The sequence below is a fragment of the Emydura macquarii genome, unplaced genomic scaffold, assembly GCF_026122565.2.
Source record: "Emydura macquarii macquarii isolate MOO-44397 ecotype Brisbane River unplaced genomic scaffold, CSIRO-AGI_Emac_v2 contig_973, whole genome shotgun sequence".
Classification (NCBI taxonomy): domain Eukaryota; kingdom Metazoa; phylum Chordata; order Testudines; family Chelidae; genus Emydura; species Emydura macquarii.
This window is the reverse complement of record NW_027131110.1, coordinates 1,680,387-1,705,645: the sequence shown is the minus strand read 5'-3', so window position 1 is coordinate 1,705,645 and position 25,259 is coordinate 1,680,387. Positions and strand designations below refer to the sequence as shown.

Below are 25,259 nucleotides of genomic sequence, written 5' to 3'. Positions count from 1 at the left end.
AGTCCCTCGCTAAACCAAACAGCCAGCCATGGCCATGGCACTCCTTTAAAACAAAACATTTCTCCCCTTACCCCAGTCAGGGCTTTCCATTCCCCGATCTTCCTGGAATTAGGACAGCTCCTCCCCAGAGGTAGGGGACGTCCCACATTCGTCTCAAATCCCAAAGGTTCAAATCCTCAGTTGCCCCAGTTAAACATAAGCCTTGATTATGAACCTCTTTAATTAACCTGTGCAAAAAGCCACGTGCACAATGTCACTTTAACCCAGGCTTTGTTCATTTCGCTTGACTAGGAACAGATTTAAGGTAAACCCAAATAAACCGAAATAAGAGTGTCCACACACGGGCTTGAACTGGTTTAACTAAATTGATCTCAACTTCTGTGTAGACGACCCACAAATCAAAAGTTCAGTGTCTGCAAAATGAGCAAACCAAACAAAACGATAGATAAATTGCCCCTTCTTCTTAGAGAGGCCTCCTGGCTCCCTCTGAGTCCCAGATTCGAAGGAAGGGAGCTTCTTATGTACCCTAGCCCTTTCTCAGCAACCTTTTTGGGAATCTGCATTACAATCCTGGCCTCTCCGGAGACTACAGTTCCCAGACTGCCTTGCTCTGCTGGTTTGGTGAAAGAGAGGCTGGATGGGTCATACAGAACCAACTTGATCCCTGGGTACTAGGAGAGGAGAGTTCCCTTCCAGCCCTGCCTGCACCTTGGAATCCCGTCTCGGGCCCTGAACAGAGACAGCAGGCTGGAGATTCTTCCCAGACCACACTCTGCCCTCCCAAGACCACTTCCTGTCCCTCCCACATTCCCAGCTCAGACACATCTCATCTAGACAGTCCTGGAATGGGGCAGGGCTGAGGCTGGTACATGCTCGGTGTGGGGCTGTCCAAGCCCGGCTCCCGTCGACACGGAGATTACGGCTTCTTCCCCGCATGGCTTTTCAGGTGCTTGGCCAGTTCATTCTTCCGATGGTAGCTCCTCTGGCACTGGGGACACTGGTACGGCTTCTCCCCAGTGTGGACCCTCTGGTGCGTGGCGAGCTCTTTCTCACTCCGAAACCTTTTCCCACACTCGGCACATTCCGGTCGCTTTTGGGTGTGGATTCTCTGGTGCTTCTGGCAATGCCAGACCCGTGTGAAGCTTTTCCCGCAGTGGCTGCAGTGGTAGGGTCTCTCCCCGGTGTGGGTTCTCTGGTGATCTGTGAGCGTGCTCCTCGTGCTGAAGCTTTTCCCGCACTGCACGCACGGGTAAGGTCGCTCCCCTGTGTGGATCTTCTGGTGCTTGACGAGACCGTTCCGGCGGCGGAAGCTGCTCCCGCACTCGGTGCATTTATAGGGCCTCTCACCGGTGTGGATGCTCTGGTGGGAGGCCAGAGCCGACTTGTGCCGGAAGCGTTTGTCGCAGTCGCTACACTGATACGGCCTCTCTCCCACATGGATCTGCTGATGATACTTCAGGCTGCAACTGGTGGTGAAACCTTTCCCGCACTGGGCGCAGGGATACGGCCGCTCCCCTGTGTGGATTCTCTGGTGGTATCTTAGTCCCGGCTGTGTGCTGAAGCATTTCCCACAGTCAGTGCATGGGTACGGCCCTCCCTCACCAGCATGACTTTTCTGGTGCGTCAGGAGCACCTTCCGCTGGATGAAGCTCTTCCCGCACTCCATGCATTTATGCGGCTTCTCTCCCGTGTGGATTTTCTGGTGCTGGGTCAGGTAGACTCTCTGGCTGAACCTTTTCCCACACTCACTGCATTTAAAGGGCCTCTCTCCCGTGTGGATGGTCTGGTGCGTGAGAAGGTTGGACTTCTGGCTGAAGCTCTTGCCACACTCGGTGCACTGGTAGGGCCGCTCTCCCGTGTGGATTCTCTGGTGCGACACCAGGTGCTGTGTACGGCTGAACCGCTTCCCGCATTCACTGCACTCGTAAGGTCTCTCTCCGGTGTGGATTCTCCTGTGCGTACTCAGATTCTGCCTACGAGTGAAGCTTTTCCCACACTCCGTACATTTCAGCAGCTTCTCTCTTGTGCTGCATCTCTGGAGATCAGGGTTATTAGTGGGTTTGCTGGATCCTCTCATTTGTTTACAGAAAAATTTCTGTTTTAACTCTTTTGATGAGGTCCCTTGAGCAACCGGGTTTCCAGGACATTCTTCCAGGTCCATCTTCCCTTTACGTTTCTTCCTGGACCAATTCCCTGATGGAAAATTACAGAGAAATTCAGCCATTATTTATCCTGCGCTGATGACAGGTTTCATGTTAGAAATCTGAAAATCTGTATCATGATGAGCTGGGAATTAACAGTGCAACTGCTGTGAAAGGTCGATTACAGAGACTCTCAGGACAAAATTCATACATATTCCACGCAAAAGAACTGCGATAAGGGAACGTTATTTAGGTGGCAAAGTCAGGCATCAGAACATTGGAAAATGCAGACGGACAGCTACCCATGCAAACATAATTCCACCCCCTATACATCCATTCTGTGCACTGACTGAGGCCAGGGTCCTGTGCGCAAACCCAGTCTGTGATCGTGGAATTAAAGAAGTTACTGATTACAACAAGGGGCTGAATTTCAGTTACATTTGGCATTTCCTGGCTTTGGAGTGTCTGGCTGTACAACCTCCAGTAGTATTTTAACGTGGATTTTTTTAATGGAATTTCCTAGTTATTTTTTAAATGGCAAAAGGAAAACAAAAAATTACATTATGATCAACTGCAAACCCCTCCCCCCCCACACCCGCTTTATGCATCCTCAGTCAGGTTTGAAGCCCAAGCCATTAGCACAGCTGCCTACCTTCTCCCACCTGAGCTACTAGACTAACCACGTCAGCTGGCAGTGGGCAAAGACGGTTATCCCAGCCCATCTCTGTGGTGTTTAGGTACCAGGGTCCTGAGTGTCCTTTGTAAATGCTGCTTTCGTTCCACTAATCTCCATGGAAATCCCCCCCTTTGGAATGGGCTGCACTCTGAGTTCACTTCCCAGGTTTTGACCTGTCCCAACTCAAGCAAAACTTGCACTAACTTCAACAGCCCGAATCACAGAGTTGGCAGGGACCTCAGGCGGTATCTAGTCCAACCCCCTGCTCAGAGCAGAACTAACCTCAGCTAAACCATCCCAGCCAGGGCTTTGTCAAATCCTGATATCGTCGCTCAGGGGAAGTCCCAGGCCGAGTTTGCAGGGCTGACAGAGCTGGTGCTAAGCAGGCACTGGGAATACTCACATCTCCAAGCATTTGGAAGAATTTCTCTCCCCTCTGGGGCCTGCTGGTCCCCGACATAGAGCTCCTCCCCTCGTTCAAGCTTGGTTATGATCTCCGGTTTGGCATCTGCATGTCCTGTTTATGTAGACAGAAAATTGCATTCGGTTTAGTCAGAGCCAGCTCCTGCCACCTGCACAGCTCACTTGTCTCCCTGGTCTTAGGGCTCTCCATGCCAGGTTTCACTGAAGCGAAAGTGTGAGCCACCCCCAGGAGCTGTGCAAACGAACCAGATGCAGACTCCTTGTTTTATTGTGTACGTGAGATCGAGGTAGATGTGTTCCCTTTCCTGTTCTGATAATGGTTTTGTGCTGTTTAGTGGGGCGTAAGTGGACTCCATCGTGTTAGTTTCTTGCAGTGAGCTCTTTCCTGAAACTTGCACTATTGAACCTAAAATATCTGGATGAATTCTGTGTGTGTGAGTGAGGAATGTGTGTGCAGGGCATAAAAGGACACCAGCTTAAACTGCTCGGACAACAGACAGGGGAGTAAAGACACCGACTGCCATCCTAACCCTGAAGGCCGAAGAATATCTGTCAACGACCCTAAAGTGCAAATTAACGACCCTAAAGTACAGAAGGATCCACCCTGGGAACAGAGAAAGTACAGAAATAAGAGAAGAGTCGTGCATGCAATTAGCTGGTGATTAACAACCACACTGAACCCAGAGACAACATGACACAGCCCGGCCATAGACTGACATGACAGCAGCAAGTATCATAGATGGGTAAAAACATGGAAACTTTGGGTCTCGTTCCGCAATTGTCACCTTGGAGCATCGAATTCACGTCTGACAGAGGCTCAGCTCCCTCCTCGTGCCCAGCCTAGTTGGCCACTAGGCTGACTTGAGCAATGCATGAAAGGACTGGTCATTATACCACACCAGCTCGCAGAACTTCCTGGGTATGAATGTGTGTGTGAACGTGACGGCCCTTTGATATTCTTACATGTAGAATAAACACGGCGTATTGCCTTGTCCCCCTGAATAAGATCCTGCTCGTCTTTCCTTGTACAGGTATAACAAACGGTCCATTTCTACCCTTTGCGGTGGCAGAGATGGCTTCGAAAATCTCACTGATCCCTAGAGTGGCAGCGCATCACTGGTTACTGACGGTGCCCCTCCAGGAGCTTCATGTGCAGGGAGGAGAAGACCAGTCTTGGGATCTGTGACACTCACATCTCTGGACCCCTGCATATTGGGGGGTCACCAAAGCAATCTGCAGCAGAGTTAGTGCTGGCCAGCCTGGCTTGGGTGGGGCTAGTGCTCTCTCCTGGCTACTAGCCAGCTCCCTGCAGCAGAACCGATTCCTGCACTAGCAGCACGGCGGCTGCGTGGCTAACAGCGGAGGGAGTGTTACGAAGGGCACAGCTGGGCCCCAGGGGTGTTATTTCAGGCCATCCCAGGGTATTTCCAATGCTTATCGAAGGGATCCTGACTGTGTCTGAACACAAAGCAGTGACAAAGCTTCCCGAATCCCGCATCCTCCAGCCCAAGTCGCCTTTACCTAGGAGAAATAGATTCTCATAGTTCTCCAGCATCACGTCCTGGTACAGCTCCTTCTGCCAGTCTGCCAGCATCTCCCACTCCTCCCGGGAGAACCAGACGGCCACCTCCTCAAACGTCACCCGGCCCTGCAATCACAAGCGTTCCACGCTCAGTGCCTGCCACTGCTCCCACCTCCCGACACCTGCCGCCCCGATTCAGCAGGCAGGAGGTCGCGCGTGTGTGCGCCAGCTGACGGCTGTCGAGAGAGCAGCCCAGTTGTGAGCTAATCACAGCACCTCACCTGGCTGGAAGGCCAAGGGCCTGGAAAGGAACAGGAAGCTGCCTTGGCTTTCTCAGGGCTCACTGGGAGGCCGGACACCATCCCAGGCCTCGGCAGAGCTCGCTCTCGGCTCGCTCAGAGGGTGCACACGCCAGCCTGGGATATTAACAGGCAAGCCAGGCTGGAGTCCAGCCTCCACCCGGCCATGCTGGTCAGGCCCTGCCCCCGGGGTCCTTCTGATCCTCTCTGATGAGCATTTCGGGGGTGCCCAGAGGCCCCGTCACACTCAGGGCCCCACGGCACTGGGGACGCCACAAGCACACACTCAGGAACAGCCCCGGCCCCAGAGAGCTGACAGTGTAGGGAGGCAAGCTGAACGCGCGCTGGGAAAGGAGCTGTAACTCAGGACAGAATCGCAGCAATGGGGGCCGCATGCCACCTGGAGAAGTCATCGAGTCCAGCCCCTGCGCTGAGGCGGGACCAAGTATACCTCAGTCAGCGTTTCTCCATCCAAGGATCGGGACCCAAAGTTGGGTCGCCAGAGTGATTCCAAGGGTCACGGGGCAGCTCCTGTGGTTCCTGTCCCCCGCGGCTGCCTGGGCTCACCTCCCTGCTCCAGTCACTGCAACCTCTGGGGTCCCAGCGGCTTTGGCCAGCTGTCATGATGCCAGGAGTCTGGACAGGCCGAATGTGAGCGAGTGGCCCTGCAACCCCGGGAGCCAGGTCACAACTCCACTCACCCCAATTCGGTCCAGCCAGGCGGGCGGGCCCTAACCTGAGCAGCGCTGCAGCCCCGGGCGTTGCAACTCCTGGAGCGGAGAGCCAGGCCCAGCCGGCCCCACAGCACAGGAGCTGCAGGAGCCGCCACTGTGGGGTGAGTCCCAGGCAGGACCCAACCCCCTGGGGGGCAGGATCTGACCGAACCCACCTTAGGGCCTCCTTCCCTGGATTATTTACCTGGTTGTGACAGGCCATAAACATTTACAAACGGGTCCAGCGCCCAAAAAGGTTGAGAACCGCTGACCTAGCCCATCCTTGACAGCTGTTTGTCCAACCTGCTCTTAAAAACCTCCAGTGACGGGGATTCCACAGCCCCCCTTGGAGCCTGACCCAGAACTTAACTATCCTTGTAAGCAGGAAGATTTTCTACTAGTGAACTGAAATCTCTCTTGCTGCAGATGAAGCCCATTAGTTCTTGTCCTACTGTCAGTGGACGTGGAGAACAATTGATCACTGTCCCATCCTTTGTGTCAGAGCCCTTAACCTACTGGAAGCCTACGTCAGGCGGTCTTCTGTTCTCAGGCCTTGTCCACACTGGAAAGGTAAGTGGACCTAACACAGGCTGATGTGGCTGATGTCCATCCACACTGCCCTCCTTGACTCAGTGGGGTGTGTCACCAGGGACGCTTCCACCCACCTAAGAGGGACAGTGTGGGGAGCTGAGAGCCCGGCTGCTCCACATGAGCTACCTACTCCACCCCACCCTGTTCCCACCGGGAGAAGCCGCCTTGGCCTTCTCCCCTCCCCATGCCCTGCTCTCTGCTGGAATTGGGAATCTGGGAAATTGACAAGGCAGCGAAGCAGGAACCAGCAGCCCTGGTTCCTCCAGCTTCTCCCAGCCCACAGAGGGGGTCCAGGCTTTTTTGTGGAGTGGTGAAATTGACAAGAATGACAGCCCCACAGCCACTGTAAGGGGACGCAGGGTCTCTATTGACACTGTGTCACCCTAACCAAGCCGACGCTGCCCATCGAGGTGGTTTTATTTAGTTGAAAAAACAGGACAGTTGTGTCAGGGGGGAGTTGATTGTGGTGTGTACACCTGTTTTGTCAGCCAGAGCTAACTTTGCTCTACAAAACTCTCTAGTGCAGACCAGACCCAAGACTCAACATGCCCAGGTTTTTTTTAAACCTTGCCTCATTGATTAGATTTTCTGAACCGGTTTTCATTGTTATGGCTGCCCTCGGGGCTGCCTTCCATTTGTCCGCCTCTTTCCTCAAGTGCGATGCCCAGAACTGGACACAGCTCTTCAGCTGAGGCCTCCCTGTGCTGAGCAGAGCAGGACAATCACCTCCTGCGTCGTACATTCGACACTCCTGTTAACACCTCCCAGAACAATGTTGGTCTTTTTTGCAACTGCATCACACTGCTGACTCCTATTCAACCCTCCCTCACCCCTAGATCCTTCCCAGCAGCACTGCCAGCAACCTACTTACTGCCACATCCAAGGAGAGAAAACAGGGAGGCAGGAAAGGGTCAGGTGCCTTCCACAATATGTTTTGTTTAGATATAGAATTTGGAGGCAGGGTTTTATTGCGTTATTAGATATATTCAGTGTATGAAAGGGCAGGAGGGGGAAGGAAGGGAACTCAGGAATTGATCAGCTCAAAGGAAAATGCAGGAGAGGAGGTTGGGGGATGAGGGAGGCAAGGGCAGGGAGAGGATAAGGGTGAGCCTGGAGCATGGCTGAAGTGAACCAAGTGGGAGGGGGTGGACAAGGGTCAGGAGCAAGCAGCCAATCATCAGGAAAGAAAGAATATTCTGAGTTTTGAAGGGTGTGAGGCCCAGAGCTGAAGAAGAGCCCTGGGTAGCTGGAAGCTAAGTTGTCTTTCTCACCGACAGACAGAGGTTGGTCCAGTCAAGGATGTTACCCCCTCACCCAGCTTGTCTCTCTCAGTCAAGGAAGAGCAGCGCCTGGGCTAGCTAATGGGTTCAGTGGTGAAGTACAGTGGGCAATTAGAAATAAAAATCATTAGCAAACAAGTGGAAAAAAGGAACTGGACAGCAATCAATAGACACTGGGGGAGAAGAAATACAGGAGGAGCCAACCGCCTGCCCCATCCTGGGGCAGGACCCCACACACCCCCCTCCCGCGCAGGGGGGCTTCCACCCCCACTCCTCTCTCAGGGGCAGGACCCCCCTTTCCAAAAATGGATACAACGAATCAGAAATCCCCCCCACACACACACACACCCCACACCCCAATAACTAACTAACACCAGCGTTGTCAGACAACCTCGGGGATCGCCCGGGGCTGGGACGGTCTCTCTGGCCCCAGGCTCTGGGCCTGTCCCCGGGCAGGGCAGGCCCCGCGGGGCGGGTTAGGGGGTGCCCATGGCGGGCGGGGCCCGCTTTGAACCCGGGCGGGTCGGGCGGGTCCAGTCTCCGCACAGCTCGGCCCTGGGCTCCCCGGGAGCCGCTCCTCTGGCGGGGGGAGGCAGGGCCCGGCCCCGACCATCGCTCCGGCCCCGGGACAGACCCACCCCCGGCAGCCAGGCTCCCCCCGCCCAGCGGGCCAGCGCTGCCGGGCTGCCCTTCCCCTGGCGCCGACCTACCCGAGCAGGGGCCGCCCCGGCCCGCGGCCTCTTCCTGCCCATGGCGCGCCGCGGCGCCGGCCTGGATTCCCGGCCGCTCCCCGGGCGCCCCCGCCTGGCCGGGCCGGGAGCAAGCGCGGGGCGGGGCGGGCCCGGCGCAGCCGGTCTAGGGCAGCCGGTGGCGGGGGCAGAGCCCAGCCCCAGGGACGCCGGGCGGCCCCGCTCCGACCGGCTCCGACCTGCCGGGAGAGGAGGCCCCGCCTCTGGGCCGTTCGCCGGCTGCCCGCCCGCTGCTGGCGCCTCCTTCCCGGCCCGCCACTCGCCCCTGGCTGGCCGGGGCCGGGGCCGGGCCCTGCGGGAACGGGCCGTCGGGGTGTCGCGCAGCTCGGCGCCCCGCGCCCCTGTCCCAGCCCTTCGCCGGGGCCGGGCTGCGGGCTGGGCGGAGCGGGAGGAGAACGCCGTCAGGCTGGGGGTGCTGCCGTGCCTCGCCCTGCATGGCCCAGCCTGGGCCCGGCACCGGCACAGCAAACCCCCAGGCCGGGCTGTGGTTATGGGCATGACACACTGTGACCGCGTCTCCCTGTCTGAAGAGGACTGAGCCTGGGTCGGTGCCACATATCAGCAGGAGCTGCCCGGCTGGCTCAGACCAGACCAGGGGTTTGGTACCGTCTCTGACAATGGTCAGCACCAGCTGCTTCAGAGGAAGATGCAAGAGACCCCACAGCAGGCCAGTGTGGGATACTCTGCCCCGTGGAGAGTTTATCTTCCTCTCCCATAGTCCGAGGTTGTTTTAAACTGTGACACACTGGGGTTAGCTCCCTTCCAGTGCACGTTTGGTCAGCATGAACGGTTGTAATTCTGGCTGGCCCTGTTAGCTATAGAAACATCACATTCCCCTGTGCATCACACTGCATTCTGACCCCGTGTGGCAGGGCGTTCCACAGTCCAATTGCGCATTTGTGTGACTCAGATTTAAATTTATTCCCTTTCAATGTCATTGGTATAATGCACTTGGCCTGGTGCCAGGGCCTGCAATGGGTACCTGTCTCTTTCCCCCACCCCCATACATCTAGCAGCTGTCCAGTGTTTGATCCCAAATACATTCGGGTTTATTTTTAGGCTCTCCTGCGGTGCTCAGCCTTGAGGGATCGGAGCAGTTCACAAACAAAAGTGATTTTATCCTTAGAACCGGCCGGGGATGCCAGTTGCTGTGTCTCTTTTGTACAAAAGGAAATTGAAGCACCAAGAGATTATGCAATTTATGCACAGCCCCACACCAAATGGATGTGATAGTCGGTAACTGAAACCAAATCTCCCAAGTGCTTCCTGTGCCTTGATGACAAAACCATGCTTCCTCCCAAGTCTCTTCTCATCTTGGGCTTCACAGCCGGTTTAATGCCCTGTGCCCATCCGTCATTGTTCATTCTGACCTGGCAGAGACAATATGCACCTATGATCCACCTGTGCTTACCTGAATGTTGATTCTTCTTGAACATCTTTGTGGTGGGAACTTTGAAGTGGCCCCGTTTTACTCCTCACTCCCCGTGCTCAGGCAGCATCTGAGCGGCTATATTTTAGCAACAAGAAGTTTTGACTCCTGGCAGGCCTGCAGAGGCAGAGAGTGAGTGAGAGATCTTGGAGAGTGAGCCGCAGTCCCTCTCAGGCATCAGCAGGAGAATGTTAACCGTGCTGTAACTGCTCAGTCTTTATTGCTGGTGGTGTGTGAGGATTCAGGGTATGTCACAGGGTTAACTCGGGCACTTAAGACTTGTCTACACTCGCGCTTATGCCAGCAAAACTTTTGTCACTCAGCGGTGTGAAAAAAATACCCTGCTGAGCGACGTAAGCTTTGCCGGAATAAGTGCAAGTGTCGCTGTGTTAATAATATTAACATCATAAAACCACTTAAACGAGGGGCGCTAGCTGTGTTGGCAGAAGAGCCTCTCCCGCCGACATAGCGCTGTCTACACTCGCGCTTATGCTGGCAAAACTTCTGCCGCTCAGTGGAGTGGGTTTTTTCACACCCCTGAGTGACAAAAGTTTTGCTGGCAGAAGTGCGAGTGTAGACAAGTCCTTACAAAGGTACTGCCCAAATCTGCTTCCAGTCCACACACCAAACGCTCCCACCTGAGTTTAGCAACCTGACCTGCGCTAGCTTGCTTGTCTCAGGCTGCAGGCTACTACTCAAGGGAGGCTCCCCTGGTCCCGCCCAGAAAGACAGACAAGTTCCCCCCCAATTCACTTGGAAAGAACCATGCAGAGCGGCTCAGCCTGCTGCTGCACGAAGAACCGCAGGGGATGTGCCCCTCGAAGTCCTGGCATAGAAAGCAACACACCCAGATGAGCGCAGCAGCAGTGACTAGGCCATAGCAACTCGGGTCGGGCTTTACTGGGTGGCTGCTCACACCCAGCTCGACTGACTCCGGTGGTGCTCACCCACCATTACTCTGCAGGGAAGGCACATACCCTCTGTGTGAGCTTCCACGCCAGGGCGAGTGTGCAGGAGTGACAGGAAAAAAACATCTTTTCACCAGCAAGCTGGGCAGATCTTATCGGGAATCACTGCGACCAAGAGAACAGGGCCCCAGCATGCTATTGTCACAGCTGCTTTGCAGAGAACGACACTAACACTCCATTTTGTGACTCCTGCAAGAAATCCTGCATGTGTCCCGAGAGTGGGAAAGGCTGCAGCCAGAAGCAGAAACTGCTGAGACACCAGGGGACTCCCGGCACTAGGAACAGCGTGGGATACTAACAGGATGGTGAAGGGGTTGGCTGCTGATTCCTCCCACCAGCTTGCCAGCCCCCAGCTGTCTCCAGTGGGTTTGCCCCTTTGAAACAGAGCTCTTTGGGTGATGCCAAGTGAAGCACGGGAGCGGCTCGTGGGACGAATGCTCAAGCAAAATGCAATGATTTAAAAGCAAAAGGTAGCTGACGAGGATTGGTGGGAAACCAGGGTTAGTAATTTGACAGAGAAACTGTAAATAACGACTAGACAAAATGTGAGGCCTGGATGAGAGCATAACATGGGTATTTGCCCCATGTGACATTCTGATAGGTAAGCTGGAGAAATGCGGGCTCTGCAGAACTACATTACGTGGATACAGAATTGGTTAATCAGCAGCAAACAAAGAGTAACGATTAATGGAATGATGTCAGATTAGGAGGAGGTCTCAAGTGGAGTTCCACAGGGATCTGTTCTGGGTCCGGAGTTGTTTAACACCTTTATCGATGACTGGATATAGGAACAGAGAGCATTCTGATCAAATGTGCAGATGACATAAAGTTAGGGGGTTGCCAACACTTTGGAGTATAGAACTAGCATTCGGAGGGACCTTGATAAACTGGAGAACTGGGCTACAGACAACACAATGAAATCTAACCAAGACAAAGGTAAGGTGCTGCATTTAGGGAAGAAAAGCCAAATGCACAAATACAGAAGGGGGGATAACTGGCTTGGCAGCGGCAGTGCTGGGAAGGATTTGGGAGTTGTGGTGGATCACAGCCTCAATGTGAGTCAGCAATGCGATGCTGTTGCAAAAAAAGCAAATGCACTTTTAGGTGGCATTAACAGAGGCAGAGCCTGCAAGTTACGGGAGGTGATGGTACTGCTCTGCTTGGAACTGGTTAGGCCTTAGCTGGAGTACTGTGTCCAATTTTGGTCACCAGTGTATAGAAAGGACCAAGAGAAACTGGAAAGGACACAGAGGAGAGCGACAAAGATGATCAAAGGGATGGAATGCAAGCCTCATGGGCACAGGCAGAAGGAACTGGGTATGTTTAGTTTGGAAAAGAGGAGATCAAGGAGGGACATGATAGCGGACTTCAAATACTTGACAGGCTGCCATAAAAAAGATGGAGAAAAGTTGTTCTCTCCTGCCACAGAGGGCAGGACAAGAGGCGATGGGCTCAACCTACCGCAGAGCAGATTTACATTAAATCTCGGGAAAACTTCCTCACTGTAAGAACAGCAGGACAAGGGAACAGACGCCTTGGGAGGTTGTGGAAGCTCCTTCCCTGGAGGTTTTCAAAAGGAGGCTGGATAGCCATCGGTTTTCCTATGTTGCCATGTTTGTAGCCTATCTATTTATGTTGCAGGAGCATCAGGGCAGGAACCTGTCTGATCTGATCACATGGCTGGAGAGTGCCTCACACACTTCGGGGCACCGAACATGAATTATTAGCCGGTTTATAACAGTAGTGCCTCAAAGGCCATCCAAGAATGGGGCTCTGTACAAACCCAGCAGAAGGTTCCTGCCCCGAGGAACTTACAATTCAAACAGCCCGGACAGATGGTGCGGGGGAAAGGGTAGCGCACACAAGCAGAGAGACCGGTGTGAGGGCAGCAAACAGCATGTTAGTCTATGATTTTGGGGAGAGGGTTAGTATGGAGCGGGATCAGTGAGGTGGAAGAGAGAGGGGTCATGGAAGGCCTGGGAGAAGAGGGTAGGACGGGTAGCTATGCGTGAAGAGACTCTGAGGGCCTGTCATTGATAACAGCACTTTGAAATTCTCTAGCCAGAAGGGCCAGGCACCCTCGCAGCTATTACTAGGGGCACAAACACACCAGCTGCCCCGGAGCCAGGACAAGGCAGTACCCAGAGCAGTGTACCGGGCCGGCACTCGGAGCAGCAGCAGGAGCAAGGCCGAGCTGTGCCCAGCGCAACACAACCGCCCCCACCTGACAGCGGGGCTCTTGGTCCTGCAGGAGCCTGGTGAGAGCGGGCACGGGTACGGGTGCAGAGCGGGGGAACCCACCCCACGGGCTCCCGGCTGTTCGGTGCCGGGCCCAGGCTGGGCCATGCAGGGCGAGGCACGGCAGCACCCCCAGCCTGACGGCGTTCTCCTCCCGCTCCGCCCAGCCCGCAGCCCGGCCCCGGCGAAGGGCTGGGACAGGGGCGCGGGGCGCCGAGCTGCGCGACACCCCGACGGCCCGTTCCCGCAGGGCCCGGCCCCGGCCCCGGCCAGCCAGGGGCGAGTGGCGGGCCGGGAAGGAGGCGCCAGCAGCGGGCGGGCAGCCGGCGAACGGCCCAGAGGCGGGGCCGGGCGGGGCCTCCTCTCCCGGCAGGTCGGAGCCGGTCGGAGCGGGGCCGCCCGGCGTCCCTGGGGCTGGGCTCTGCCCCCGCCACCGGCTGCCCTAGACCGGCTGCGCCGGGCCCGCCCCGCCCCGCCCCGCCCCGCGCTCGCTCCCGGCCCGGCCAGGCGGGGGCGCCCGGGGAGCGGCCGGGAATCCAGGCCGGCGCCGCGCCGCGCCATGGGCAGGAAGAGGCCGCGGGCCGGGGCGGCCCCTGCTCGGGTAGGTCGGCGCCGGGGGAAGGGCAGCCCGGCAGCGCTGGCCCGCTGGGCGGGGGGAGCCTGGCTGCCGGGGGTGGGTCTGTCCCGGGGCCGGAGCGATGGTCGGGGCCGGGCCCTGCCTCCCCCCGCCAGAGAAGCGGCTCCCGGGGAGCCCAGGGCCGAGCTGTGCGGAGACTGGACCCGCCCGACCCGCCCGGGTTCAAAGCGGGCCCCGCCCGCCATGGGCACCCCCTAACCCGCCCCGCGGGGCCTGCCCTGCCCGGGGACAGGCCCAGAGCCTGGGGCCAGAGAGACCGTCCCAGCCCCGGGCGATCCCCGAGGTTGTCTGACAAGGCTGGTGTTAGTTAGTTATTGGGGTGTGTGTGTGTGGGGGGGGATTTCTTCTTAGTTGTATCCATTTTTGGAAAGGGGGGTCCTGCCCCTGAGAGGGGAGTGGGGGTGGAAGCCCCCCTGGGCGGGAGGGGGGTGTGTTGGGTCCTGGCCCCAGGATGGGGCAGGGGGTTGGCTCCTTCTGTATTTCTTCTCCCCCACTGTCTATTGATTGCTGTCCAGTTCCTTTTTTCCACTTGTTTGCTAATGATTTTTATTTCTAATTGCCCACTGTACTTCACCACTGAACCCATTAGCTAGCCCAGGCTCTGCTCTTCCTTGACTGAGCGAGACAAGCTGGGTGAGGGGGTAACATCCTTGACTGGACCAACCTCTGTCTGTCGGTGAGAAAGACAACTTAGCTTCCAGCTACCCAGGGCTCTTTTTCAGCTCTGGGCCTCATGGCTAAACGCATCTGGAACAAATTATTTTAGTATAAGTAGTTAGCACGTATTGCAAGGGACCATTCAAGGTGGAGTGACTCATTTACACCTTTGTAGTCGAAAGACAAAAAAATAAGGGGGAAGGGTTAGTGGGTAACAGATTATTGTACTGTAACTAAGCCATAAATCCCATGGCTTTGGCCTGTCCGTGTTTTTTAGTATCTCGCAGGTTAGGCATTTCAGCTCATGGCTGGTCTTTTGAAAGTGTCGTGCAGGTTCCCTTTGAGGATGACGACTGATAGGTCAGACATGGAGGGATCGCTGTGTGAGTCTGTTCTGATTCTTGTCTTCTATCTTTTTCTTGTGTCAGGTCATTTGCGAGCATGGTGATTGTCTGGTTTCACCCCCATAATTGCTACTGGCATTTAGTGCAGGGGATGAGGTACAGCACTTCTTGTGATAGGCATGTGTAGGACCCATGGACCTCGAAAGGGGGTCATTGCAGCCGTGGAGATGTGTCTGCAGGTTTTGCACCTGTTGTTCTGACACGCTCTGGTGCTGCTGTGAGTTGGTGTGTCCTGGTCTGCGGGGAGCTTGCTTCAGATGATGAGCTTGGAGATGGGGGGTGGGCTGTTTGGAGGCCAGAAGTGGGGGTTCAGGAAAGATTCTTTCAGGATGGGGTCCCCATCGAGGATGGGTTATAGCTGTTCAGTGATACCCTGTCCTGGTTCCAGTGTGGGTTGGTAGCTAACCAGTAGGATGAGGGGGTTTTATTTTTGTAGTGGAGCAGGTTCTCTGGGGGTATGCAGGCGGCCCGTTCCATGATCCAATCTACGTCTCTGGTGGAACTCCCTTGTTAGGGGAAGGCGGTTTTGAGCGTGTTAAGGTGTGTATCCCAGACGTTCTTCACAGAGCATGTTCTGTGTATCTGAGTCTCTGGCTGGAGAAAACAGATTTCTTGGTGGGTTTTGGTAGTGATTGGGTCTGCAAAGGTAAGTGTGGTGATCCGTGGGCTTCTTGTAAATTGCTGGCTGTGGGTTCCCATTGGTGAAGCAGATCCTGGTCTCCAGGAAGTTGATCCTGGTGTGGGAGTGTTCCAGGGAGAGTTTAATGGGCGGGTGGCGGTGATTTAAGAAGGGGTGGAAATCTATGAAGGAGTTTGTGGTTTTTCCTCCCAGTCAAATTCACTGATAATTTTCCTCTGTTTTGGGAAATAAGCCCTTTTGCAGCACCATGTATGTGTGTTACTGGCTGGGACTGTCCTCAGTTTGCCTACATCGAATGTAATCGGGTCATGATCACTGGTCCTGAGGCCACCTCCAGCTTCTGGTCCAGGGGTCAATTGATATTTACCAGCCAGAAGGAGGTCTGAAATAGTTACCTTGTGTTGGGGGCAATACCTTTTGGGTTAAAAAGTTGTTAATAATAGTATGACTGTAGTGGTTAGACACGCCAGTCAGAGCAGACCCCATTCGTTGTCGTGTACAAACACAGAACAAAAATAAAGTTCCTGGTTTTTACAAACTCCTCGTGATGTTTTATTATCGGCTGCGTGAGGCTCCCAAGTTCTCATCTCCAAGTTGAGGTCTCCCATAATGGCCCAATTTTTCTTTCCCCACATTGCAGTCAGGTGCCCACGGAGAAACTCATCCTGTTCTCTGGCTTGATTGGGTGGGCTGTACCCTTCCTGGGCTTTGTGAGTTAGCACATTGGTCCATCGGCATTCAAGATCCTGTGGCTCTGAGTTATCAAAGACTCTAAAACCGGTGTAGAAAGCTGTCCCCCCACCAGCTCTCTTACCCCCATGTTCGTCCTAAATTGGTTATAACCATTGATTTTAACATGCCAGTCGTGCAGATTGTCCCACTAGGTTTCAGAAATGCCACTTCTATCAAATTTCTTCTCATCAGAGAGAACTTCCAGTTCTGTCTGCTAGTTACCCAGACTCCTCGCATTGGTGCAGAAGCAATGGAAACATTTCTTCTCTGTCACGCTGAGTTTCAGTTTATATCCTTAGCACCCACACCCCCTTAAATTGTTAGTTTACTGTCCTTCTGCCTGCCAGAATGCAACCAAGATTAACCCCTTCCCCCCTCCATGATGTGTGAGATACAGGCTGTCCAGTTCATAGAACCCCCCTCCAACCGCAACATGAAGGACAGCCCTTAAAAACTCAGAATATTCTTTCCTGATGATTAGCTGCTTACTCCTGTCCACCCCCTCACACTTTGTTCACTTCAGCCATTCTCCAGCCTCACTCTCATCCTCTCCCTCATCCCCCAACCTCCTCTCCTGTATTTTCCTTTGAGCTGATCAATTCCAGAGTTCCCTTCCTTCCTCCTCCTGCCCTTTCATACACTGAATATATCTAATAACGCAATAAAACCCTGCCTCTAAATTCTATATCTAAACAAAACATATTGTGGAAGGCCCTTTCCTGCCTCCCTGTTTTCTCTCCTAGAATGTGGCTGTACGTAGGTTGCTGGCAGTACTGCTGGAAAGGATCTAGGGGTTAGGCAGGATTGAATATGAGTCAACATTGTTCTGGGAGGTGTTAACAGGAGTGTCGAATGTACGACGCAGGAGGTGATTGTCCTGCTCTGCTCAGCACAGGGAGGCCTCAGCTGAAGAGCTGTGTCCAGTTCTGGGCATCGCACTTGAGGAAAGAGGCGGACAAATGGAAGGCAGCCCCGAGGGCAGCAATAACAATGAAAACCGGTTCAGAAAACCTAATCAATGGGGCAAGGTTTAAAAAAAACCCGGGCATGTTGAGTCTTGGGTCTGGTCTGCACTAGAGAGTTTTGTAGAGCAAAGTTAGCTCTGGCTGACCAAACGGGTGTATACACCACAATCAACTCCTCCCTCCCCCCCCCCCCCCCCCGACACAACTGTCCTTTTTTTCAACAAAATAAAACCGCCTCGATGGGCACCTCAATAGAGACGCTGCGTCCCCTTACAGTGGCCCTGAGTGTGACAGGGGCTCTGGGCACCCCCGAAATGCTCGTCAGAGAGGATCAGAAGGACCGCGTGGGCAGGGCCTGACCAGCATGGCCAGGTGGAGGCTGGACTCCAGCCTGGCTTGCCTGTTAATATCCCAGGCTGGCGTATGCACCCTCTGAGCAAGCCGAGAGCGAGCTCTGCCGAGGCCTGGGATGGTGTCCGGCCTCCCAGTGAGCCCTGAGAAAGCCAAGGCAGCTTCCTGTTCCTTTCCAGGCCCTTGGCCTTCCAGCCAGGTGAGGTGCTGTGATTAGCTCACAGCTGGGCTGCTCTCTCAACAGCCGTCTGCCGTCAGCTGGCGCACACGCGCAACCTCCTGCCTGCTGAATCGGGTGGCAGGGGTCGGGAGGTGGGAGCAGCGGCAGGCGCTGAGCGTGGAACGCTTGTGATTGCAGGGTCGGGTGACGTTTGAGGAGGTGGCCGTCTGGTTCTCCCGGGAGGAGTGGGAGATGCTGGCAGACTGGCAGAAGGAGCTGTACCAGGACGTGATGCTGGAGAACTATGAGAATCTATTTCTCCTAGGTAAAGACGACTTGGGCTGGAGGATGCGGGATTCGGGAAGCTTTGTCACTGCTTTGTGTTCAGACACAGTCAGGATCCCTTCGATAAGCATTGGAAATACCCTGGGATGGCCTGAAATAACACCCCTGGGGCCCAGCTGTGCCCTTCGTAACACTCCCTCAGCTGTTAGCCACGCAGCCACCGTGCTGCTAGTGCAGGAATCGGTTCTGCTGCAGGGAGCTGGCTAGTAGCCAGGAGAGAGCACTAGCCCCACCCAAGCCAGGCTGGCCAGCACTAGCTCTGCTGCAGATTGCCTTGGAGACCCCCAATATGCAGGGGTCCAGAGATGTGAGTGTCACAGATCCCAGGACTGGTCTTCTCCTCCCTGCACATGAAGCTCCTGGAGGGGCACCGTCAGTAACCAGTGATGTGCTGCCAGTCTGGGGATCAGTGAGATTTTCGAAGCCATCTCTGCCGCTGCAAAGAGTAGAAAAGGATGTTTCCCTTCAGTGAAGTTGGACCTGGCATGGAGAGCCCAAAACCAGGGAGACAAGTGAGCTGTGCTTGTACCAGGAGCTGGCTCTGACCAAACTGAATGCAATTTTTTGTCTACCTAAACAGGACATGCAGACGCCAAACCGGAGATCATAACCCAGCTTGAACAAGGGGAGGAGCTCTGTGTCGGGGACCAGCAGGCCCTGGAGAGGAGAGATGTTCTTTCAAATGCTTGGAGGCGTGAGTATTCCCAGTGCCTGCTTAGCAACTTAAATTCAGCCCCTTGTTGTAATCAGTAACTTCTTTAATTCCATGATCACAGACTGTGTTTGCACAGGACCCTGGCCTCAGTCAGTGCACAGAATGGATGTAAAGGAGGGTGGAATTATGTTTGCATGGGCAGCTGTCTGTCTGAATTTTCCAATGTTCTGATGCCTGACTTTGCCACCTAAATAACGTTCCCTTATCGCAGTTCTTTTGCGTGGAATATGTATGAATTTTGTCCTGAGAGTCTCTGTAATCGACCTTTCACAGCAGTTGCACTGTTAATTCCCAGCTCATCATGATACAGATTTTCAGATTTCTAACATGAAACCTGTCGTCAGCGCAGGATAAATAATGGCTGAATTTCTCTGTAATTTTCCATCAGGGAATTGGTCCAGGAAGAAAACTAAAGGGAAGACGGACCTGGAAGAATGTCCTGAAAACCCAGTGGCTCAAGGGACATCATCAAAAAAGTTAAAACAGAAATTTTTCTGTAAAAAAACAAGAGAATCCAGCAAAGAAAAGCTGCTGAAATGTACGGAGTGTGGGAAAAGCTTCACTCGTAGGCAGAATCTGAGTACGCACAGGAGAATCCACACCGGAGAGAGACCTTACGAGTGCAGTGAATGCGGGAAGCGGTTCAGCCGTACACAGCACCTTGTGTCGCACCAGAGAATCCACACGGGAGAGCGGCCCTACCAGTGCACCGAGTGCGGCAAGAGCTTCAGCCAGAAGTCCAACCTTCTCACGCACCAGACCATCCACACGGGAGAGAGGCCCTTTAAATGCAGTGAGTGTGGGAAAAGGTTCAGCCAGAGAGTCTACCTGACCCAGCACCAGAAAATCCACACGGGAGAGAAGCCGCATAAATGCATGGAGTGCGGGAAGAGCTTCATCCAGCGGAAGGTGCTCCTGACGCACCAGAAAAGTCATGCTGGTGAGGGAGGGCCGTACCCATGCGCTGACTGTGGGAAATGCTTCACCACACAGCCGGGACTAAGATACCACCAGAGAATCCACACAGGGGAGCGGCCGTATCCCTGTGCCCAGTGCGGGAAAGGTTTCGCCACCAATTCCCGCCTGAAGTATCATCAGCGGATCCATTCAGGAGAGAGGCCGTATCAGTGTAGCGACTGCGACAAATGCTTTCGGCACAAGTCGGCTCTGGCCTCCCACCAGGGCATCCACACCGGTGAGAGGCCCTATAAATGCACCGAGTGCGGGAGCAGCTTCCGCCGCCGGAACGGTCTCGTCAAGCACCAAAGGATCCACACAGGGGAGCGACCTTACCCGTGCGTGGAGTGCGGGAAAAGCTTCAGTACGAGGAGCACGCTCACAGATCACCAGAGAACCCACACCGGGGAGAGACCCTACCACTGCAGCCACTGCGGGAAAAGCTTCAACAGAGTCTCCCAGCGCCGGAAGCATCAGAGAATCCACACTAAAAAGCGACCGGAATGTGCCGAGTGTGGGAAAAGGTTTCGGAGCGAGAAAGAGCTCGCCACGCACCAGAGGGTCCACACTGGGGAGAAGCCGTACCAGTGTCCCCAGTGCCAGAGGAGCTACCATCGGAAGAACGAACTGGCCAAGCACCTGAAAAGCCATGCGGGGAAGAAGCCGTAACCTCCGTGCTGACGGGAGCCGGGCTTGGACAGCCCCACACCGAGCATGTACCAGCCTCAGCCCTGCCCCATTCCAGGACTGTCTAGATGAGACGTGTCTAAGCTGGGAATGTGGGAGGGACAGGAAGTGGTCTTGGGAGGGCAGAGTGTGCTCTGGGAAGAATCTCCAGCCTGCTGTCTCTGTTCAGGGCCCGAGACGGGATTCCAAGGTGCAGGCAGGGCTGGAAGGGAACTCTCCTCTCCTAGTACCCAGGGATCAAGTTGGTTCTGTATGACCCATCCAGCCTCTCTTTCACCAAACCAGCAGAGCAAGGCAGGCTGGGAGTTGTAGTCTCCAGAGAGGCCAGGAGTGTAATGCAGAGTCCTAGAAAGGCTGCTGAGAAAGGGCTAGGGTACATAAGAAGCTCCCTTCCTTCGAATCTGGGACTCAGAGGGAGCCAGGAGGCCTCTCTAAGAAAAGGAGCAACTTATCTATCGTTTTGTTTGGTTTGCTTATTTTGCAGACACTGAACGTTTCATGTCGGGATTGTCTACACCAGTGTTTCTCAACCTTTTAAGTAGCAAGTATCCCCTAACTTCTGAAAACTTCAATAAGTGCCCAACACTCAGTTTTCCACGGGATTTTATATTTACAGACTAATGTGAGCCACGTGTTGGAAGAGGGGCAGAATATATACAGCCATGATATGACAGATGTCAGATCTCGTGTGGGCAGGGTTACCACCTTTACACCAGGGCTGCGCAACTCAAGTAGGTACCTGGGCGAGAGGTGATGTTGGCCGAAGCTAGGAGGCTTTGATGGCATGCCAGTGCTGGGGAATATAAAGCGCCACGCCATAGATTTGAGAGAAGGAAGGGGAAGGAGGGCGAGAGAGAGAGGAAAAGAGGGTAACTGGTAAAATCTGGGGCTGTCATAGCTGTCAATTTCACTGTGCAGCTAGAGCAGTGAAATTGACAAGTTTTTGGGCACTAGACTTGGGGGGCGAGGCGGGGCGGGGACACTTCTGTGCCAGCTCGGACCTGGGGATGTGGGCAGGTGGCTATTGCCCGTCTTCAGGCTAGAGGCTGTCCCAGCTCACAAGATGCAGGAGGCTGCCACCGGGTTTCCACCTGGGAGCTGTGACTGGGCGGGAAGCGAGTGGCTGCCGTGCGCCTTCCCCAAAAGCCGGCAGCTACCGCCTGCTTCCCAACTGGGACTGGGTGGGAAGCGGGCAGCTGCTGCCCACCTCCCCCAAGAGCCAGCAGCTGCCACTTGCTTCCCAGCTGGAAGCTGGGACCAGGCAGGAAGTGGGGGGCTGCTTCCCGCCTTCCCCAGAAACTGGTGGCTACCGCCTGCCTCCCAACTGGGAGCTGTGACTGGGCGGGAAGCGTGGGGCTGCGGCCCGGCTTCCCCAGAAGTCGGCAGTTGCCCCCCACCACCCCTTCACTCTGTTTTTCCCTGGGTACCCCCTGCCTATGGCTTGCGTACCACAGGTTGAGAAACTATGGTCTACACAGAAGTTGACACCAGTTTAGTTAAACCAGTTCAAGCCCGTGTGTGGACGCTCTTATTTCAGTTTATTTGGGTTTACCTTAAATCTGTTCCTAGTCAAGCGAAATGGAAAAAGCCTGGGTTAAAGTGACATTGTGCACGTGGCTTTTTGCACAGGTTAATTAAAGAGGTTCATAATCAAAGCTTATGTTTAACTGGGGCAGCTGAGGATGTGAACCTTTGGGATTTGAGACGACTGTGGGACATGCCCTACCTCGGGGGAGGAGCTGTCCTAATTCCAGGAAGAGCGGGGAATGGAAAGCCCTGACTGGGATAAGGGGAGAAATGTTTTGTTTTAAAGGAGTGCCATGGCCATGGCTGGCTGTTTGGTTTAGCGGGGGACTCTTTTATAGCAGGGCACCAGCTCTGGCCTCCCGTGGCTCTGCTCCGTCTTTCCCCTTAAATGCTGACTCTTCTCAATGCTCTAAAATCCACACGCTGAGCTTGGACTGCTTGGGAAGACACATATGCAAAAAGACGGGGGAGTAGGGGGAGAGTTACCCTCAGAAGGCAAATCTTATATGGCCCCTGAAAATTCCCCTGAGAAGTGGATGGCTGTCTAATAACCAGGCCCTGGTTCAACCACAAAACACAGACTTGGTGTGGGAATTAGCAGGAGGCCAGACTAGATGATCACAATGGTCCCTTCTGACCTCAAAATCCAGGACTATAACTATAGCCCTGTGGTTTCTGCAGTGCAGAAGGAAGAGAGCCCGGAGAATTGTCTGTAAAGCACAGTCCTCTGCAAAAACCACCGGGTCAGACCTTGCAGTGGGTGGGACGAGCAGCCTCCACCTGCAAAACCTCACATATATCAGAACTACCGAATCCAGGCCTAAAACTGTCTTGGATGCAAAGTCGGACTGTAGGGCAGATTGCAGGGCTGCAGATTGCAGGGATGTTCAGCATCCCCAGCTTTTCCCTGCACTCTGCGGCGCACCCTGGCCCTACGGTTCGACTTTGCATCCAAGACTTCGTATCTCTCTTCCCCAGCTGAGAAAATCACCCGACTCCTGCCTCACACCAGAACACCTTGCCGACCCCACCTCCCTGCAGGGAGTCCCTCAATGCGAAGCTCGTTCCTCTCTGCTTCCTGGCCGGCCCAACGTAGTCACTGCCTGCTGGTTCCCGGCCTAAAGGAACGCTCGGAGTCTGGCATCACGGAGGCTGGGCCGGGCAGTGGTAAAGGGCAAGGCAGGTGGGTGGGATCCTGCTGGGGATGGAGGTTTTGCTGAGACTCCCACCCCCATTTCCCATCAGCCAGAAATCCTCTCCCTCCCTGTCCCAGCATGGCAGCCCCAGCCTCCTCAACTCTTCCAACCATTTCCCTGGTGCCAGCCAGCTGGAATTAGCTCCTTCCCTAGGGTTATTGATCTGATCTGTGGATGCTGGTGAGTGACAGCAATGCTCCGGCTGATATCCAGGTATTTCACGAGGCAGGCCAGCCAATAGCCAGGTCCATGTATAACCCTCCCCTGGAGAAGTTTGTTCCTGCAGCTCTGCTCTGGGTCCCTCTGTGACGGGTCAAGTCACTTCCGTTCTATTTCCATTTTCCCTCCGTGAACACTGGCACTAACTTACCGCACAGGTAGCTGAGCGGGATGCGCTTTGTCCAATGCATGGGAGGAGGCAAAGCGTTAAAGAGCTTTAGCAACAAAGCAAGTGCCGCTGTCCTGACTGGAGGGAAGAGGACGTCCGAGAACTTGACCCGGCAGCTGCAGAAGAGTTCAATGTTGACTGCTATTCAGCTCTCACTTTCTTGCTGGACATTTGGTTTTGTTCCAGCACGAGGCTGTAGCCCGACGTCGCTGAGTGGAAAGCCTGGAAATGCGTTTCCCGTGGAGGTTTAGAGTGTGTCTGTCATTGGCAGGTCCCTGTCGGCTGCTGTAACCCTCCGACAGCACCAGCCAAGAACTGAAGAAAGCCGCGTGTGGCTGGACGGCTTGTCTCACCACTAGAAGCTGATCCAATAAAAGCTATCACTTCACCAGCCGCGTCTCTCTGCTATCCTGGAACTGACCCGGCTACCACACCACTGCAGCAAGGCGGTTCTGTTCTGTATACAGGGCGGCGCTGGGAGAGCGGGTCTTGGGGGGGCTATAGCCACCCCTACATGTGCCTTAGTCCCTCCCGTAGCCACCCCCCCAGGGTGGAGTGCCCGGCTAGCAGTTGCTGCTCTCCGGCTACCCAGCTCTTGCCGCTGTGGCAGTCCCCTTCTTTGGGAAGCTGCTCCATGGCTGGTGCAGCGCTGGGGGAGTTCGCCTGATGCTAGAGGGTGCCGTGCCCCAGTGGGTCTCCGCTGAGCTGGGGGCAGGGGGGCAGGGAGCCTGTCTGGGCTGGGAGCGGGGGCTGTGGCTGTACTGAACAAGCATTAGAGACAGCGTGCTGCACACTCACGCGGGCACACACTGCCTCCCACATTCCCCTCACACTCTCTCTCACACTTGTGGTGGTGTTGTTGTTGTGACCCCTTGGAGCTCCCTGTCAGAATGCACGGTGCACGTATCGTCTGTCGGTTTATTCTTTCAGAGTTCGTTAAGAAGGGAAGTGCTGCTGGTTTAGTTTTTTGACTGGTCTGGGCCTTCCAGGACTTCTCTTCTGCTTACACTGAATTCTTTGAATAGTGAGTTCTAAAATGCCGACCCAGTCCTGGCTGGAGTCATTGTCGTTATTACTTTTATTACCAGACTGTGGTTTGCCGTTCATTATTTAAGTGGTACACTCAAATAATAGTGTCCTCCTAGACTGTATCCTAGTATCCTCCTTGTGCTCATCTTAGCAGGGCCAGTTAAAAAAAAATAGCTAAACGCAACTTTCGAGACTGTGCAGATGGTCACTTATTTTCCAATTGTATTTTTAATTATGTCTGTAAAATGTCTTTACATTCCTACAAAAATAAATGCGGTTCTAAGTCTGATACTAATAGCAAAGATGGAGTCAAAGGTTAGTGAGTCACGTACATGATTGTGATCAGTAAACAAATGCCAGAATAATTAGAAAAATAAATCCCCAGTCTTAATAAAAGAGAGAAAAATCACCTCTCTTAAAATGAAGTAAATACATTTTTAGTGGAGTGAAAACCAATTGACTGAACTAGAGTGGATAATGGCAGTAACACAGACTGTGTCCGTTAGGGAAAGTAAGTAGATTTTAAGCAGATTTTATTTATCGCCACTAAAGAGAGCGGGAAGTAGCAAACTTGTTTCTGATATCTGTGTTAAGGCTCCAAGGCTGACACCTCGCGGTTTGGGGTTGGGAGTATCTTGCTGTATTATCTCCTGCTTGTTCTAAACTTGCAGAGAAACTTAGAATGTGGCTGTAACTGATGCTTGTATATATTTCTGCCTTTCTTTAGGTAGGAATTGGATACAATGCTCCTGTCAGCTAATTTCTAAGTTACCTGCAAAAAAAACCCGAGCATTTTCAGGTGCCTAAGTAGCCCCTGGAATCACAGGTCAAGTGGCCCTC

The 25,259-nt window shown here is 54.3% G+C and overlaps 2 protein-coding genes across 2 annotated transcripts in view; one reads left to right on the top strand and one right to left on the bottom strand.

Moving 5' to 3' along the window:
* The window catches only part of LOC137150572 (zinc finger protein 585A-like), a 240,549-nt gene extending 216,118 nt beyond the window's left edge, over positions 1–24,431 (top strand). The window contains exon 10 of the mRNA XM_067544525.1: positions 19,154–24,431. Coding sequence (XP_067400626.1) covers positions 19,154–20,261 — 1,108 coding nt within the window. The 3' untranslated portion in view covers positions 20,262–24,431. The remainder of the gene's footprint in view (positions 1–19,153) is intronic.
* LOC137150583 (zinc finger protein 420-like) lies at positions 207–8,587 on the bottom strand. The gene is made up of 4 exons (XM_067544544.1): positions 8,356–8,587; positions 4,762–4,888; positions 3,221–3,334; positions 207–2,193 (listed from the first exon to the last, which is right to left on the bottom strand). The coding sequence occupies exons 1-4, from the start codon at positions 8,395–8,397 to the stop codon at positions 917–919; spliced, it is 1,560 nt and encodes a 519-aa protein (XP_067400645.1). The 5' UTR covers positions 8,398–8,587; the 3' UTR covers positions 207–916.
* Positions 24,432–25,259: the final 828 nt, after the last annotated feature.